Source organism: Microtus pennsylvanicus, chromosome 6 (genome assembly GCF_037038515.1).
Source record: "Microtus pennsylvanicus isolate mMicPen1 chromosome 6, mMicPen1.hap1, whole genome shotgun sequence".
Taxonomy (NCBI): Eukaryota; Metazoa; Chordata; class Mammalia; order Rodentia; family Cricetidae; genus Microtus; species Microtus pennsylvanicus.
This window is the reverse complement of record NC_134584.1, coordinates 41,436,120-41,454,105: the sequence shown is the minus strand read 5'-3', so window position 1 is coordinate 41,454,105 and position 17,986 is coordinate 41,436,120. Positions and strand designations below refer to the sequence as shown.

The 17,986-nt window shown below is 43.2% G+C and overlaps 1 protein-coding gene across 10 annotated transcripts in view; it reads left to right on the top strand.

Annotated features, from left to right (window-relative positions):
• Positions 1 to 17,986, top strand: part of Pde4d (phosphodiesterase 4D) — an 840,110-nt gene that overhangs the window by 807,464 nt on the left and 14,660 nt on the right. For 8 of the 10 annotated variants that reach the window (XM_075976081.1, XM_075976082.1, XM_075976083.1 and 5 more), the window contains 5 exons: positions 10,691 to 10,784; positions 12,055 to 12,227; positions 13,220 to 13,318; positions 14,444 to 14,608; positions 15,749 to 15,848. In XM_075976081.1, the coding sequence (XP_075832196.1) occupies positions 10,691 to 10,784; positions 12,055 to 12,227; positions 13,220 to 13,318; positions 14,444 to 14,608; positions 15,749 to 15,848 (631 nt within the window). Of the gene's footprint in view, positions 1 to 2,069; positions 2,150 to 3,618; positions 4,062 to 10,690; positions 10,785 to 12,054; positions 12,228 to 13,219; positions 13,319 to 14,443; positions 14,609 to 15,748; positions 15,849 to 17,986 lie in introns of those variants that run through there. The other 2 variants (XM_075976091.1, XM_075976088.1) reach the window with 2 other exon arrangements.

Genomic DNA, 17,986 nt, shown 5'->3' with positions numbered 1-17,986 from the left:
GCTTGGCCACAGTTAATCCACGACCCAGTGCCTTGCAGATTGGCTTCCTTTTTATGGTCCCATCTTAAAGGTGTTTCCTATCCCGCTTGTGGTATCGGGCCAGCGATGCCGGTGTGTGTTGCAATCAGGTGGTTCCTGGGTTGCCAGCAGCTGCAGACTCCCCTGGTTGGTCACTGAAGTGTGTGCGTAGTTTTCTGTGTTTTTTTCCCCCTCCCTGTCCCTCTCTTTTCCATCTCGTCTTTCATAATGTCCACATGGACCTTCTCAGACTCTGCTTCATGCTGGCACGGCTGCACGCTCAAACAGCAAGCTACACGCTGTGAGGCTCCCGTGACCTGGCCCCTCAGTCCTACAGCATCTTGGTTACACAGGCCAGCTCAGACTGTCTGGAGAGGACAGCAGCTTGTCAGGAGCTATCTGCAATTAGCTGCGGCACTAAGCCCCCTCCAGGTTAGGATTGTGTGCCAAAGCAAGGCTTCTTAATCATTCCTCAGTTACTATCATTTTGCCTGGGAAATTTTCGCGTCTGTCAGGTCAGATAACCCAAGGTCATGGGTGGAGTAAATACCCACTTACATACATTAGTTCAGCACTTAACTGATAAATAAGTCAAAAAGAATTGTATTTTAAAATAATTCCTTGATGGTGTACTTACAGTTTTTTACCATTTATTAAAGAGTAAAATAAGTTTGAGTAATGAGGAGGTAAATATATTTGTTTAATTTTATATATAGGATTAAATCGTGACTGAATATTTGATACCGTAGGATGCTAAGTAGCTTCAATACTGTTCATAGTTGATACACATTTTGTAATCATCAGTGTTATAACAACACCCTTTGCATAAATACAGAGAGCAAAATGGCAGAGATGTGATTTAGGTCATTAAAAAACAATCTGTAAATTCTGTTTTAGTCTTGCCACCCCAAAATTTGTCGAAAGATTTAAAAAACAAAGCTGCTTAAGCCAACAAGTCAAATAGCAGTTTTTAAATCACGCATTCTAACAACACAATCCAAAGATGTAGTAACTTGGTACTTAACTTGCCCTAGAGTGATGGAGGGATAGCGAGTGTGTGGCTGTAACTGTGTTTACTGTGTGTAGAACGGAAGTGCTGCCATTCAGAACATGCAGCGGTATCTAACGTGAGCTACACGTTCCCAGCACTGCCCTGTGCTCTTACCCGGCAGGATCTCATGCACAGTGAGAGCAGTGTGCGTGCCTACTGTGTGGTCAGAGCCAAAGTGCCATGATGTCGCCTTCTACAACCCAGCGAGACCAGAAATACCTCAGGCTCACTGTGCAGGATTTCAAGTTAGTTTAGGTTTAGGTTGTCGCGTATGGAGTGACCTTGAACTGTTTTTATAACATGTGCGACCTTGCACTCACTCTTTTGTGGGCTCCTGAACGGCAATTTAAGAAGCCAGCGCTAAGGATTGAAGTTGGAGTTCACGGTCTGAGTATCAGGGGATAGCTGGGAAAATCATTTTCCCCTCCAGCTCTCCCTGTCTCTGGAATTGAGGGATGGAGGGGGGGGGGGGGGCGCTGATCCTGACGCTGCTTCCTGCTTCTCCAAAAGATTAGGATTGGCGTGGTGGGCATGGAAATGAGAAGGAACATAGTACTGGATGGAATGGCATTTTATAGGAGACAGGAGTTGGTCGCAGCGTTGTGTGAATGAGGGGGGTGGGCTACAGCGGGAAACGGGAACATCCCAGGGTTACTTAAGGATTCAGTTGGGTGATTTACACAAAACACCTGATAGCTAGCGTGTGGCTCACATGAGATGCCTACTGAATGGACAGAAAGAGTCACCGATTTCTTCGGGGCCCTGGAAGACACACGGGCCCAGTGACCGCAGCTGCAGTAGTCATGCGAACTACTTTAAATAGAAGAATGGTTCATGGTTTTTGTCAAAGCTCCAGGTGACTGGCAGGGTGTTTGAAATGGGAGAGGATTGTGAATCTGGAAACATGGTACGAAAGTTCAGGTGAGAAGTAGTCACAGACAAGTGTGGGCCTGAAACAGCGTCCGTGGAGCTGGGGGTTGAAGCTTTAATAGACGGCAAAGGCAAGACAGGAACACAGAGAACACCAGAGCAGTGGAGGAAGTGGAAAACGTGAGCGCATAAGACAGGACGTTGTTAGAGGTAAGAGACATGGAGGACAGGAAAGGGAGATGTTCCCGTGCTTTGCCTGGGGTGGAATATTGGGGTGGAGAATTTAGAGGCATGTGTGAGGTGAACACAAAGGTGTGGAGTGACTGAGAACCCCAACCGCAAAGGACCTAGTAGAAATATCAAGGAGGTGATGGTCTTTTTTCCCCCATTCCCCGTGGGATAAGTTTCACGCCCCCCACCTTAAAACTGAATGGTACAGACCCTACACGGCCTGTACCATTTTTTTTTAGCCATGTAAAAGTGTCACAATTTTATAAAGCACAGCAAAAGGAAATAGATAAATGTGCGCTAGAACATTAGCAAAGGTCTACTCTCCTCAGCGTTATTAAAAATTTATGAACGTGTACTTGTGGAATTTTCCGTTTAACATTTTCAGCGTACTATTGACTGAGGGAGCTATGGAAAGGGACATAAAAGAGCTACTGTGCTAGGCAAGTGTTACAGGGAGAACATCCGAAGGCAGAGCTGGTAAGGAAAGCTATCCAGTCAGGGAGTCACAGAAGCCCGGACTAATAGACACAGACAAGAGTATGCCTTATGCAGAAGAAATGCATTTCTCTGATTTCTCATCCACAAAACTTTTTTGGGATAAAAATTACATAGAATAATACTGTGCCAAACAGAGTAGAAAGGTTGGCTTTCCCAAAAGACTATCAAGTTCTTTTTTAAGCCCTCCTGATTAAAGGTGTGATTACTCTCCATTTCAACTCTGCATTCCTTAAAACGTTCTGTCCTTTCTCAACTTCATGTGGACTCATAAAAAACAAACAAACAAAACAACCCTCCTCTGATCAGAAATCATCATTCAGGGATATGAACTTTCAGATACCTCCTCCCTTCCCTCTTCTGTTTTACATTTTGTAAGTTGTAGAATGTAGCTATATAACAATAGGAACAAAGGACGCCAAAAGCAGCCTCCCCAAGGAGGAGGGATGCAGGGATGCATTCTCTTTTGTGAAGGCTGGACCTGTGGCATTTCGTAATTCCTGTGCCTGTGTGTTGAGCAAGGGAGGAAGCAAAGCTGTCTCCATCACCAGGGAAGCCACGTGTTTGGGACTTGAGATAGGAAGGCAATTTAAACGCTGGGAGAAGTCGGAGATTATTAGAATCCACAGACAGCTCTGCGCGGACTGGCAATGCTTATTTAAGGAGCAGCTACAGATCGAGAAGTTTTGCGGTCGCTATCCATCCCTGTGAGAGGGAAGCCCCATTCATCTTTTCACAGGCAGCCTTGTAGCTGCAGGGAGACCTTTATTAAATGGCGTTCACCATGTGGGGAGGAAAGCCTCTTTTCCCCAAGAGGCTCACCTCTGGAACCAATCACAAAGCAGCCTGAGCCGCATCCATGCCCCCTGCCGTCTTAGATCATGGACGGAATGCGATTGGTGCATAGTTGGGTCTATGGGCGTGGTTTTGTGCCTCTCTTCCCGGCTTCCCCCGCAGTTCCTTATTTGGTAGCTTTTGACAGAACTAGTCTTTCTAGATGCTAAGCATCTTGACATACATTATTCATTAAGCCCTGGCGCTCGGGAGAGAAGGATGCAGGTCCTTAGCTCTTTAGCCGGCCCTTCATCAGATGGATGTTCCTTATTCAGAATAGTTGCTGAATTTTGTTCCATTCTGGAGTTTTACAAATGGCATCTTTTTAATGGGAAAACGACTGGATGGGATCGTAGCACGGTGCTTTCTTATTTATACTTAATGAACAAAAGTCTTTAAATTCCCACACGGCTGATTGGCTTGTGGAGACTGTTTAAAATCAAGGTTTGAAGAGATACATATTTTAGAACTTGCAGACCTACCTACACGTATATAGACACATAATCTATCAAAAATGCCTGAAGCAAATTATTTATTGTCAGTGTCTTGGGGCTACATAAAGGTAAGATTTATTTTGTTGTTAAAACTGATTACTCTTGATTGCATAAATGGTGGATTTTAGCAAATGCTAATGGTGTCTGAGCAGTTTTACTTTCTTCCCCTAGATATGAACTAGGAAGACAGTATGTATTTTTGTTGCTGAGGATAAGGTTGTCTAACTGGGTGTCCGGTGTCGTTTGCATACTAAGATAGCTTTTGATTGTGCATTGCTTCTTTCGTTTGTCCTGTGTAGATTTGAGTTATGCCATAAAATAGCAAGGCAATGAAATTAATTAATTGCAAATAAATTGCTGTGCCTAATTCCTTCCAGTGACTGATGAATTCTGTTAGCATGCGGTATTGAAATCTTACCAGCTGGTGTGTGGCTCTAAATATCAGTGCTACTTTTGACTTGAAGAGGAAACATTCATTTTCACCTTTTTGTCTTTAAAGCCAGAGATGATTTACTTGACTATTTTTCATTATAATGCAAGCTTGATTATCTGCCATAACTATAAGAAAGTTTATTCATACGGTGCCTGCCTTTTTTTAAATTCCAAAAAATGAATTCATATAAGGAACTGGTAAGATTGTGTGGATGGATGCTGGGCAAGCTTTTGCCTGCCCTGTGTTAAAGCTGTCATTGAGTTCTGTCTCTGTGATAGAAACGGGAAGTAGGAAAAAACAAAAAAAACCTTATTCAGTTCCAACAGAAGCATTATTTGGCTACTGTTTCCATAGGGTTCAGCCTTGAATGTATCAGTCAGTCGTGGCACATTTTCAAAGATATCTGTGTTGCCTTAAGGAGTTTCAGATGGGAGGTTTTGTTGTTTTTTTTTTTTTTCCTGTCTCTTTATGAGGGAAACCTTCATGTTTGCTGTTGAGATTGATTGGCCTTCTAAGAAAGCTGGAAATCTCATCTCTGGTTTAGCCGCCCATATAGTTAGGATTTCTCAACTCTCTCTAAATCTCTAGGGCAGTGCAGATTTTTTAAGATGCTTTTCATGTTTGCATTGAGTTTTGCTAGTCATTTCTATTTTAAAAATCCCAGTAAAAAGTAAATGTAAGACTACTCATGCCCTCCCGCGGACTCTGTCTCCCAGCTGTTACAGCTCATTGAGACATTTTAAGGACCCTGGGTTAGTATTATGACTATGAACAATGCCTACACAGATCTGAATATAGAATAGTAGGACTTAACGTTTGGAGTGAAAACTTGCTGCACTGTTTTGTGCCTGTATTGACATTCTGCCCCTAAAACCTTTTAAGAAAGTCAAATATTGGTAATTGGTCTTGTGTGTTCTGAAAGATTCATTTTTATAGAGCCAACGTGGTACTCCTTTAAATGGGTCTTAATATTGATATCTCCCCTCCCGGCAGGGCATCCCTTTCAAGAGATCACTAGCATTTCACAGTGAAAGCAGTCGTCGGTGTAGTGCTCATTGAAACAGGTCTTCATATCAATACCGTCCACCCTTGCAGGGTTCATCTTCAAATGACTGTTAGCTGAATTCTGGGATGGAAACTGTAGTCATTTGCTACTGCTGGCCGCACAGCCTCTTTTCATGCATACAGGATGTGCCTTGCCCCCACCCAGCCCTGGTGCACAATGACAGAGGATTGAATTCATAAAGGCTGAGTTTACTCCGCCTTTCACCGTCTTAACTGGAGACTGCTAAGCGGAGAAGGGGGACCCTAAAACACAATCTAGCATTCAGTGTGGCGGCATGTGGACCCCGCTGCATGATTGAGATGCAGCGCACACACGCTCTGGTGCCTGATGAGAACAAAGACCTCAGAAGCGTTCCCCGAGATAGCTTCCTCTTTTTTGCCTAGTGGTAACCCGTGATGCTTTGTAAATGGTTTGAAAACCACTTAGAGTAAGACAGGACCGGTAAGAAATTAATCAGCATAAAATAGAGGTAACTTTAAAACATAGCTCCGTGCTCAGTTAAATGGTTCTTTTCACGGGGTTCTAGTGAAAGGCGCATTTGTGCTTCCCTCTCCTAAATTGGGTAGGGAGTGGAATACTGTTGTAAAGGAGTGGGCATCCTGTTAGCTTTTTAAACCACCCTTTCTTCCTTACCCGTGGTAATTAGTTTGTAAATACCTTAATAAACGTCATTACTCAAAATGACAGAAATTCACCTGGTGATTAAAATGTTTGTTAAAAGCTCCAGGGTTTTGTTCTTTAATGCATCAGACAATCAGCTCCAAGTTGAGAAAGCACTTGTGACCACTTTTGTGGCTATTAATGTAGCATGCCTAGGTTGACATTGTAATTAGCAGTAGCAAGAAGAAGGTAAGCATTTGAACTCTTCACAGATGTCCCTTGTGCTGTGACTTCATTGGCTCTTTGCAAATGGACTTTTGGAAATCCCCCTGACTTAGCTCCCCTGGCAAGAATACCTTGGGGAGTTGCTTTAAATATCATCTCTGTTCTGTTAAGATGAAACCGTGCCTTCTTTGGAACACAGCAAACCTTGGCAGGGAGACAGGTGTGTGATGCAGGGCTTTTCCAGCCCGTGTTTCTGTGACTTGAACAAAGAGGGGAGAGGACGGTGGGAAGAATGGCTATGACAGAGCCCTGTTCAGGGGAGTCTGCGGGGGGAGGGGGGGACATGCAGTCAGTCTGCAGAGACGAATCTGCAGTGGCGTTTCTAGCCTCATGTTACACTGACTGACTATTTTGATGGATTTATGTAAACAAACAGTGAGAAGAATTGCACATCATATCAATACACTTCCAAAAAAAGGAAATAGTTATGTGCCTTGTCTGCAGGTAGTATGAACATGGGCATTTTTCTGCTGTGTTGGACAACAACATATTAATTCTAACTGGTCTATGCATAAGGTAGACAGAGCTTCTGTGAATTCCTGCCTAGTTTTCCCGGTTGGCCTCAGAAAACTGGTGTCTGGTGCTTAGCTGTATGTATAAGGTGGCGGCAGTTCCTGTACTGTCTCCTGAGAGGCTCAAGGAGGCCTAAAGCAGTGCCCGCCCCTCCCCACTTGGTCATGGTCAGGAAGTTCTTAATGGTATCTTCATCTAACTGCATGGACTACTTGAAGTCAGAGAGAGACTACGTCACTGGGTACATGTTCAAAATATTTAGAAAACCTTCTTTTGAATGCATTTTGTCTAATGGGTACATTTTACCAGGGGTAATATTATGAAATAGCCATGATTGCCCATTTGGGTTATTGCCTAAATTCCCTTATGCAGTTGGATAAATGGGGGCTAGCTGTAGACATACCTATATTCAGTTCCACTGATGTGTCCTTCATTGATAAAAGTCAGTTATCAGAATAAAAAGCCTTGGGAGTCTGGATTGATCACCACACAAGGAACTAGGAGAAAGAACTCTCAAATAACACAGTATGCACATCTTGTGGCAAGCAGATTATAAGACAGCCTAAATGGTTAGCTTATATAGTTCATTGAAAATTAATAATTTACTTAAGGAAGCATAACTTGGTAAAGATGACATAATTTTTTTTGGCAGTAGTCAGTGCAAATGCCTTTTGAAATATTCTCAGAGAGCCTGCGTTTACTTTCCTAAGTAGTGTGTGTTGCTAAGTGGAAGCAAACAGAACCTGACATCTTGTAGTGATGGGATGCAGAGTAAATAACAATACAAACGCCCCGGAGAAAACAGAGCTAATTGTCTGTGGCTTATGGGTAATTATCTCTGAGCAGTGGGGTTTAAATGCTTTTATAAAATCTTTCTGTATAGCTTTCTGTATCTTTCTACCATGCATGTATATGCTATGCTTGACAGGAATGTATACAAATATATAGGTTTTTTTAAAAGTAAACTTTGTTCCCATGATAAACTGTACCTGCAGACTGACAAACAGAATTTGTGTACCATAGCCAGTTTCTCTTTTTCATCTGTAAGGGAAAGCTAGTGTTCACCCCTTGTGTCTAACAGTTGGTTGATGTTATCTTGATCAGCCTCAGTGTTTGTTGTATTGTTTGAAGTATTAACCCTAATTTGGATTTTCTAGGGTTGACTTCAGAAGAGATCTGTCAGACTATATTGCTTCTTGATAGCCATCTCTGTATAAATTTTGCAGAGAAGCAAGATTTTGAAATTCTAGATGAGCCAGTTCAGTTCGGAACTGCATTGTGAACACTTCCGAAAGAGGAGCTCATTCTTCCTCTCTAGTGAGATTTTAGAGTGAAATGTCAAGTTTCAAAGTCTACCAAGGATAAGAATAAAATCCTTTTTTACCTGTTGATCAAGTATTTAATAGTACTTAGTCTATACATTGGAAAAATGCATTGTTCTGGACGTCTCAGTTTGCTTGCTGTTGCTATGATAAAAAAAACCCCATGACCAAAAGCAACTTGCAGAGGAAAGGGCTTAGTTTGTGTTACAGGTCCAGGTAAAGTCTGTCACCAGGGGAAGTCACGATGGGGGGTGGGGGTGGGGGATGACCCCTGGGGCAAACACTGAGGCAGAGATTGTAGATGGATGCTGTTTATTGGCTTGCTTTCTATGGCTTGATTGGTTTGCTTTCTTATATCAATCACCCAGGGCCATCTGGAGGCTTTCTCTCTCTCTCTCTCTCTCTCTCTCTCTCTCTCTCTCTCTCTCTCTCTCCCTCTCCCTCTCCCTCTCCCTCTCCCTCTCCCTCTCCCTCTCCCTCTCCCTCTCCCTCTCCCTCTCCCTCTCCCTCTCCCTCTCCCTCCCCCTTAAATATGTGTGAGTGTTATACCTGTCTGTGCACTACATGTGTGCACGGTGGTCATGGAGACTAGAAGAGAAGGTCGGATCCCCTGGAACTGGAGTTACAGACAGTTGTTAGCCACAGTGTGGGTGCTAGGAATAGAATCTAGGTCCTCTGGAAGAGCAGCTGGTGCACTGAAACACTGGGCCATCTCGCCAGCCCTGGAGGAATTTCCTCAATTGAACTTCCGCTTCCCAGAGAGCTCTAGCTTGTGTCAGATTGGCACAATAACAACAGGAAAGACAGACAGCTAGGCCCCTGGATGTTGAAAGCGATTGAGGCATGTTAACCAGGTGGGTGATTGTCAGACTCAGAGGTAGGCTGTACTTTAAGAAGCTCTGTCTATATGGTCTCTGATTAATTCCTTGACTTCTGTGACTATTCCAGGTGAAACACACATGTATCAAGAGGCAAAGCTAATATCATAAATGAGAGAAAACATTGATGTTTGTCTCTCAGGGTCTGGGCTGCCTCACTCAGAATGATCGTTTCCAATTCCATCCATCTACTTGAAATCTGCATAATTTCACTTTTTAAAATACTGAATAATATCCTCTTGTGTCAATGTACCACATTTTTATCGTCCATCATCCCACTGATAGACAGTTAGCTAAGTTGTTTCTATTTCTTGGCCATTGTGACTAGAGCAGCAAAGAACACAGATGTGCAGGTACCTCTATAGTAGGATATAGAGTCCTTTGGGAAAATGCCCAGCAGTGGTGTGGCTTGATCAAGTGGCAGAGCTATTCGTGGCTTTTTAAGGAACCCCCAAACTAATTTCCATAATGGCTACACCAGTTCACACCCCCACCAGCAGGGTCGTCCCCCGCCCCTCTTTCCCCACAGCCTCACTGGCAGGTGCCCTCATATGTTCTCTTGTTGTTTGCTTACTTGTTTTGTTTTTAATCTTAGCCATTCTGACGAGGGAATCAAGTGCACTCAGAGTAGCTTTAGCTTGCTTTTCCCTGTTGTGGAAGCGGATGAGTGAAGTGTGTCTGGATGGAAATGGGCACAGCAGCAGAGGACCAAACATTGGCCTGCTTTGCTGATGTGGGGGGTGGATCAGTAAATTCTATGGTTTCTGAAAAACGAACACTTCTTACACTTTCTGCATGGACACAGCTTCAGAATCAAACGTTATACATGTAGTATTTACTCTGATGTTGTGTTTCTCCAAATCCCTGGAATAACATTCAAATAAATCTACTAAGTTTTTCTTTATGATTAAGGACTATGATACTTTAACATTTGATCACTATTATATTTTCCGTTTTAATAATGATAAATCAATTGATAAAATAATACAATGTTAAACTCAATGGGTCACATACAAAAAGAGAAGACAAGAAAGTAGGGGGGTTGGTGGGAAGGTCTCTAGGGGGTAAAAACAACTGAAACTGACTCTCTGTTTATATATGAAACAGTCAAACAATAAAAAACAAAAGAGAAAAAAAAGAAGAAGAAAATAAACAAGCAGAAGTATAGAATGCAATGTGTGATCTGTATTCATCAATTATATTTTTCTTCTGCAGATGATAATGATATCATTACTTTAAAAATTATTTTATCTATTGATTAATGTCATTAAGTTTTATTATCTATACTATTTTGTGTGGTAGTAGCTGCTAGATAACTGTGAATATGTAAACTGAAGGTAAAGTTAAATGAAGTCCAAAACTCAAATTCTCATTCATCCTGACCCCGTTTCATGGGCTTCACAGCCCCGTGTGCCTGATGGACACCGTTACAACACAGAGCGGCCTACCTTTCCAACATTGGAGAGAGTAGCACTGGTGACCAGTTGTCACGGTTATTTAGACGTTCTCTGGGTGTATTTCCGTGTGTCTCGGGGCACACTTATATCATGACACCCGAAATGTGCTCATTTTTTACCACGGTCCTCCTTTTCTCTTCCAGTTTAAAAGGATGCTGAATCGGGAGCTCACCCATCTCTCCGAAATGAGTCGGTCAGGGAACCAGGTGTCGGAGTACATATCGAACACATTCTTAGGTGAGAACAGCCATGTGCAACTTAACACTGGCCTTAGGCTTGTTTGTTTGCTTGCTTGTGTTTAGAGGGCAGTTAGAGTTTAACTTATTTTGGAAACCAGGTATATGCTAGAAATTCTTTTTTATACATAATGTTAATAAGTTGAGACATTAAATGTTTGAGAATCAGAATCAATCTGGGGTGACATGGCATACTCTCACCTATCTATCTGTCTGTCTACCTATCTATCTGAAGTACAAGATATCAAGCACATGCTAGGCAAGCAGTATAACACTGAGCCACCTTCCTAGCAAGGTCTTTTCATAATACTAGTTATGAAATATTTATCATGATATTTATTCACTCCTGCATCAAACACATTTTTGTTAAAGGCCACCACGGCTGGGCACTGGAAAAATAATGAATTAGAAATGGTCCCTGCCAGGTGCAGTTCCTAAGGGAAGCTTTTGGACTTAGCCCAGTGTGGCTTTGTGAGACAGGTTAGAAGACAGAAAGAATTGGCGCTAAGTGAAAATTAATCACTTGAGTCCTTCTTTGATAGGAGGATTTACTTTCAAAACAAAATTATTGTGTATTAAGGAGTGAACTCCTGTCCATATGATTGTTAAAGCAATACTGTACGGGGATGAGGTCAGGCTGCTCACTGCCTTCACAGAGGTGAATGCACTGAGATACCGTATGTCTAGAGCATTTACTATGGACGGTAGCATGTATGCCTCCACTTACATAGTGTTGTGGATTGTCTGAGGTCCCTCCGAGACTTGGCGACACTGTAGACATTTCCTTCCTACTGCACAGAGAGGGAAAGTAGAAGTCCTCAGGTCTTTCTGGGGTACAGCTTAGGCTCTCTTGGTGTGACTCACTGCGATTATTTAGCTCTTGAATTCCTAAGCTGCTGTTCTTGATCTGTTTGCATATATCAATATGTTGAAACTGGAGTTCTGAGTTGGAAAGGTTGTTTTCAAACCTCTAAATGAAATTCCAGTGGGAATGGGATCAGTGGACACATCAAGTACTCTGCTTTCTTTAAGCTGGCTATTGTATCTTGCAGCCTTCTTCAAGGATAATCTATCAAGCGGTCTTGTAAATAAAGTCGAATTTGTTCCATGTTGTGTTTGAGGATAGCAACTTGTCTTCAACTCTAAAAGTAAAAATAGTGTTTGGAATCATTTTCTAGGCTGTAGGGTGAGCAATTGTACTTTGTTCATTTATATGTTGCGTGATTAAAAAAAATAAAGTTGAAGTAATAATAAATTCTCTCTTTCTTAAGATAAGCAACATGAAGTGGAAATTCCCTCTCCGACTCAGAAGGAAAAGGAGAAAAAGAAAAGGCCGATGTCTCAGATCAGTGGGGTCAAGAAGTTGATGCACAGCTCCAGCCTAACCAATTCATGCATCCCAAGGTTTGGGGTTAAAACGGAACAGGAGGATGTCCTGGCCAAGGTACTGTCATTTCAAAGATCACAGCGGGATTTGTTTCCATGAATTTTCTTTCTTTTAAGTGGATGGAAGAGTTCATTAATTTATATAATCTTTAAAACTATTTTGGAGTCAGGCATAGTGGTGCATGCCTTTAATCCCAGTACTCAGGAGGCAGAGGCAGGCAAAGCTCTGTGAGTTCAAGGCCAGTCTGGTCTACAGAGTGATTTCCAGGACATCCAGGGCTACATAGTGAGATCCTGTCTCAAAACAGCACAAAACAAAACAACAACAGACCTATTTTGTTTCCTTTTAAGTGTGTGTGTATGTATGTATTTGTCGCACATGAACACACATACACACACATGAGCACAGTGCCAATGGTTGCCTGAAGAGGGCATCAGATTCCCTGTACCTGGGGTTATAAGAGTTATAAAATTGGGTGCTGAGAACAGAAGTCAGGTCCTCGGGAAGACCAACAACTGCTTTTAACCTCTGAGCCATCTCTCCTTGATCTAAAGGTTGGAAGATCACTTCACATGCTGTATAAATTATTAGATTTTATTAATATGTAGATTTAGATAAGTGATTTGATTGATATGTCTTGGATTGTTGTTTGCTTGCTTCTTTGTTTACTTTAAGCATTTTGATTTGATTATTTTGGGGGCCTCTTTTTGAAGAATTCGAAATCTGTTGTCCTGGATTTTAGACTAGGTAGATTCTGTGCTTGGATTTTAACTATAGAAGAAATTATTTGAGATCAATAATGAAAGCATATGAATCTGATTTACTATCAGAGTCGTGATTAGTCAGTATTTGGTTTTCAGTACATTTAAGTGAACTTGCCTTAAATTTGACTGTGTTTACATGTCCCATCCTTTACATTTAAAATGAGTGGGTTTTTTTTTTTTTAACTTTAGTAATGTTCCTCATTGAAGTCAGTTATTTTTAAATGCTTCTGTTTATTGTCACCTCCTGCTCACCGTTGTCTTCTCTGGGTGTTTTTCTTCCCCTAGGAACTAGAAGACGTGAACAAGTGGGGTCTCCATGTCTTCAGAATAGCAGAGCTGTCTGGAAACCGGCCCCTGACTGTTATCATGCACACCATCTTTCAGGTAACCAAGGGGCTGTCATTTGCTTCCGCTGTGACAGCATCCCCAAGAAAATCCCTCTAGGAGGAGGAGTGATTAGTTCTGACTACTCTGTGGCTTGAGGCTGTGATAAGGCAGACCACGGGGGGGGGGGGGGGGGCAGAAAATGTGGTACAGTCAAAGAGGCTCCGCTGAGGTTAACAGATCCAGGGAGAGGAGGTGGGCATGGAAATGAGAAGGAACACAGTACTGGATGGAATGGCATTTTATAGGAGACAGGAGTTGGTCGCAGCGTTGCGTGAATGGGGGGGGTGGGCAGAGCAGGGGCAGTAGTCCAGGGAAAAAAACGAACTCTCCAGTGGCCTGCTTCTTTCCACTGGGCCCTACTTCCTGGTTGTCCATTGCGCTGAGAATTCATTAATGAAGCTAGTAGCCTCATTGTCCAATCACCTGTTAGCAATAACGCCTCAACGATCAGGCATTGGGGTCATTTTTCCCCCAGACTGCCCAGCCTTTAAGCTCCGTATCCTGCATTATACATTCTACTCATCCCCTGACTGAGTTTGATGGCTCTGTTCTATTGTGGATGGATGCTTTTTCCTTTATAAGGAACAAATAATAATAAATAGGAGTGTGGGTAAAACACACATAACTGTATTTGTCTCTATTTAAGAACTATGGGAAATGGAAACAGTGTGTTGGCAATAGTTAGAAAATCCTCTTCACAATGCAGACTGACTTACTTTCTCGACGAACAAGCCCCTGCTGGCTCACAGAGAAAATAGTTTCTTGAGTATACTTTTAGTAGACCTCCATCATTTCTATATCTGTTTCTTGGTCTTGGCTTTGTACCACGTGAGGGTGGGATGTACCTTGGGACTAGGAGCGTAGGGCTGGGAGCCCACTCCTGACACTCACTGTACCCCTCAAATGCAGGACTGTTGGTCTCAGCAGGACAGCTCATTGGTGGGTGCCTGCCAGAGCTTCTGCCCTGCCCAGATAGCTCCATTTCCTTGGACAGATGTAAGAAAACATCTGGTGTCTGGGCTGTCTGTAGGCAACACCAGCCTGTGATTCTCTTTTACCGCACTCGGGCAAATGAGTTTTACTAGAAAGACAAAAATGTTAAGAGGATTTCTTTTCTTACAGGAACGGGATTTATTGAAAACATTTAAAATTCCAGTAGACACTTTAATTACGTATCTGATGACTCTGGAGGACCATTACCATGCCGACGTGGCCTACCACAACAACATCCATGCTGCAGATGTCGTCCAGTCCACGCATGTGCTCTTGTCCACCCCTGCGCTGGAGGTCAGGCTGCTTTCTAAGATCTCACTCGCCGTCACTCGCCACTTAGAAACAGCTCTTTCTCTTTGACGTCAGCGGGGTGTCAGTGCAGACAAGAGCTGACTTCCCTGGAAATACACTGGCTGACTTAGAAGGAGGAGAAAAATCATGGTTAATAAAGCCCAGATCGTTTGATGAATTCTGTCTGGGAGAATTGGTCAACGATTTGGGGACCCATCTGTTTGTAATACTGCGTCTTTGAAGTGGCCCAGCAGTCAGGGTACACACACATCTGGCTTGTTGACTCCTCGTCGGGTTGTTTTCTGGAACTTTAGTTTCGTGGCTGAAACTCAAAGGACAGTCATGTTTTTAAAACATAAGCAGCATCTCAATAACTCCCCAAGAATTTTATTAGAAGGAACTGTCTTTTTAAATTTTCCAAATCCTAGGAAGTTATCCCGTTAAGTCTTTCATAAAGGGATTTAATTTCCATAATCATCAGAGGGAAAGATTTTCATTTGCTGTGTAGTGTAGACTCTTCTTGTAAACTTGTGCTTATGCCTCATTGTTTGGCTGAGTGGTTCCCAGATGGGGGTGATTTCTGCCCTGCTCTCCTTCTCCACCCCGAGACCCAGGCACATGGGGGGAATTTCTGGAAACGGTGTTGCTTGTACATGCCCCTAGCATGCTGTGAATCAAGATGAGAAATTCCCTAAACAGCCCGATAACGGGCACGGTGCGCTCGAACCACAGCGTTGATGGCACTGAGGCCGAGAACTGGTGATTTGGGCGACAGGAAGATGAAAGAAAGGAATTCCTTTTCATAATTCCGCGGGTGTGGTTGATGTTGCTTTTAGAGTATCAGTGAGCTGCTTAGAAGCTCATATTTCCTTCCGGCATCATTTCAGACCCTCTAATTTTTTTTTTAAAATATAATGAGCACGAGAGATTCTTGTCATGAGTCTAAAATGCTTTGCTTGAAAGCCGAAGTTTATAAAGACTCACCCAAAGGGCCACTGCTTGCTGGAGCCTAGTCAGGTGCTGCCAGACCTCACCCCACATTCCCTCTGAATGTGGGGGTTGATCTCACTTGTTTATGTGATGCTCTCCCTCGTGCCTTCCTAGGCCGGCATAGTAATATTCCCTGTGCTGTTGGCTTCCTAGGCGGTGTTCACAGACTTGGAGATTCTCGCGGCCATTTTCGCCAGTGCAATACATGACGTGGATCATCCCGGTGTGTCAAATCAGTTTCTGATCAATACAAGTAAGTGAGACCTATTTTGGGGGGTACATTTTAAAAAATATATAACTGAGTGATTTTTATAAGTCCGTGTTCCTCCAGGGCCATGATGTGCTTTGGACATGTGTAAATATGTTTGAGAAATAGTGTAACACTACTTTATCCGCTGCACATGATCGTGCCCTCTTGTGAGGCGGGCAGTTGGTGTGTGAACATAATCTGTGTGCTCTAGCCCGTCTCGAAAAGTCGCTTGTTCCCGTATTTCTGCAGAAGGCAATCAGAGGTGAAAGTGTGTTCAGCGCCGTGGGTAGACCCGGTAAAAGCATGTGCCTGGACAAGGGTGTGGGTAGCCCATAGGAACCAACACTTAGCCTTCGTTGGCCTACAGATCACTAATCCCCATTGGAAACTGTAGCTCTCCGTCCCCACCTTCACAGATCCCAGCCCCCTCGGTTTCTTTTCAGATCTCTCTGTGGAAGTCACAGGAACTGAGTTTCTAGCCTCTTGTCTTTGACTGTTCACTATCCTTTTAGACCCCAGTGACCTCTCAGCGTGTAAGGAGATAGCGCTGTGTCTAAAAATGTAAGGAGTTCTAGAGATCTGGTCGTGGTCTCCGATACACAGCAAGCATCTGTAAGGGTGTCTAGAGAAGGGTTTAACATTACCTAAATGGTACCTGGTACTTGAGTTTACTAGGTAAATGGCTTAACTCTACTAGGACTTAATTCTTTCCCACTGTGCTATGGTAGGTTAATGTTGTAAATTCCCCTTTATATAAAGGGAAATTGCAAAGCAGTGACTCTTTTTCAGGTGAAGAAACATGCTTCAAACTGTGGGGTTACACTCTGTCTTGTGTGCTGTGGAAATCTGGCTAGCCTAGGATCAGGGCCTTCACAGCTTCCAGCATTACTGTAACAAAATTTAAAGAGAGATTGTGTCTTGAGAGGCTTAATTCAGGTCTGGAAGATTGTTTAGATCCACGTTTGTGCCCTTAAATAACCTCCGTAGAAACAACAAAATACACACCAGTGATTCACAAATGGAGCCAAGGCTCGGAGGTCAGAGGACCCAGGTGCCTCCTGGGATGTGTGGTTGGCAGACCACATTTGGGGTGTTAGAGTTAGGTGCTTACTGGTCAGATAAAATCACATTCCTTGTTCTCCTTGCTTTATGAGAACTTGTAACAGGGCTCTTCCAGGAGTCATGAAACATTTACATAACTGTTATCACCATTGACTCCCTTGCTTTGTACTGCAGCTAAGGATAGAGGGAGCATTTTCTAAAAAGGCCTGTCAGGTCACATGGTGCATTGTACCCTGGTACTTTCTTTCAACCTGGCCTGCTTCAGTGTTTTGAGGCTCAAGCATTTCTTGGTATGTTCTTATTGGTATAGGTTTCAACAAATACATAAACATACCTTGTTTAGATTTATTTTTTGACATGTTTGTAACACCAAACACTGAAAGACTATTTCCTTTGCATTCTCCCATATATGCTATTGTATGTTCCCTTATAGTGGCACCAGAATTAAGAGCAGAGGACACATTTAAATCAGTCATAATAAAGTCAGTCTTTTGAGTAGTCTGCTGTCCTTTTGAAGGATAACAGGGACAAGTTCTGGTTTTTTTTTTTTTTGTTCTGTGAACCCTCCAAACCCAGTTGGGACTTGGCTGGCACCTGTGGGACTGTGGTGGGCAGCAGGGCATCTATGGAGTCTGTCATCTCTGCTAGCATAGTTCCATCCTCTAAAGATTGAGAGCCAATAAAGCAGATAGGGGAAAACGCGGAGGATGCCTGTAAACTTAGAAAAGTGGTCCGCGGTGTCTGTTTGGTACGTGTTTCTGGTGACAGTGCCTAGGTAGAGAGCTGATAACCAGTCCTGTTTCTGGAAGTGAATTCCTTCTAGCGTTGTGATGATCGGTGGGACCACAGCCACACGGGAAGCCCTGGGTTCCCAGAGCCACTCTTGTCGGGTTGTGGTGAGGCAGTGAGTCTTCAGCAGCGCAGCGTGGTCCACAGACACATTCCAGGGCTGATCAGAGTCACTGCCTCTGCCTTGAGCGGTGACCACAGCCTGCACTCTTGCCTCCCTGTCCCCCCCCCCTTTTCTCCTTTCCACTAAGACACACGGTTTATATGCACAGCATGCAGCAAACGAATCT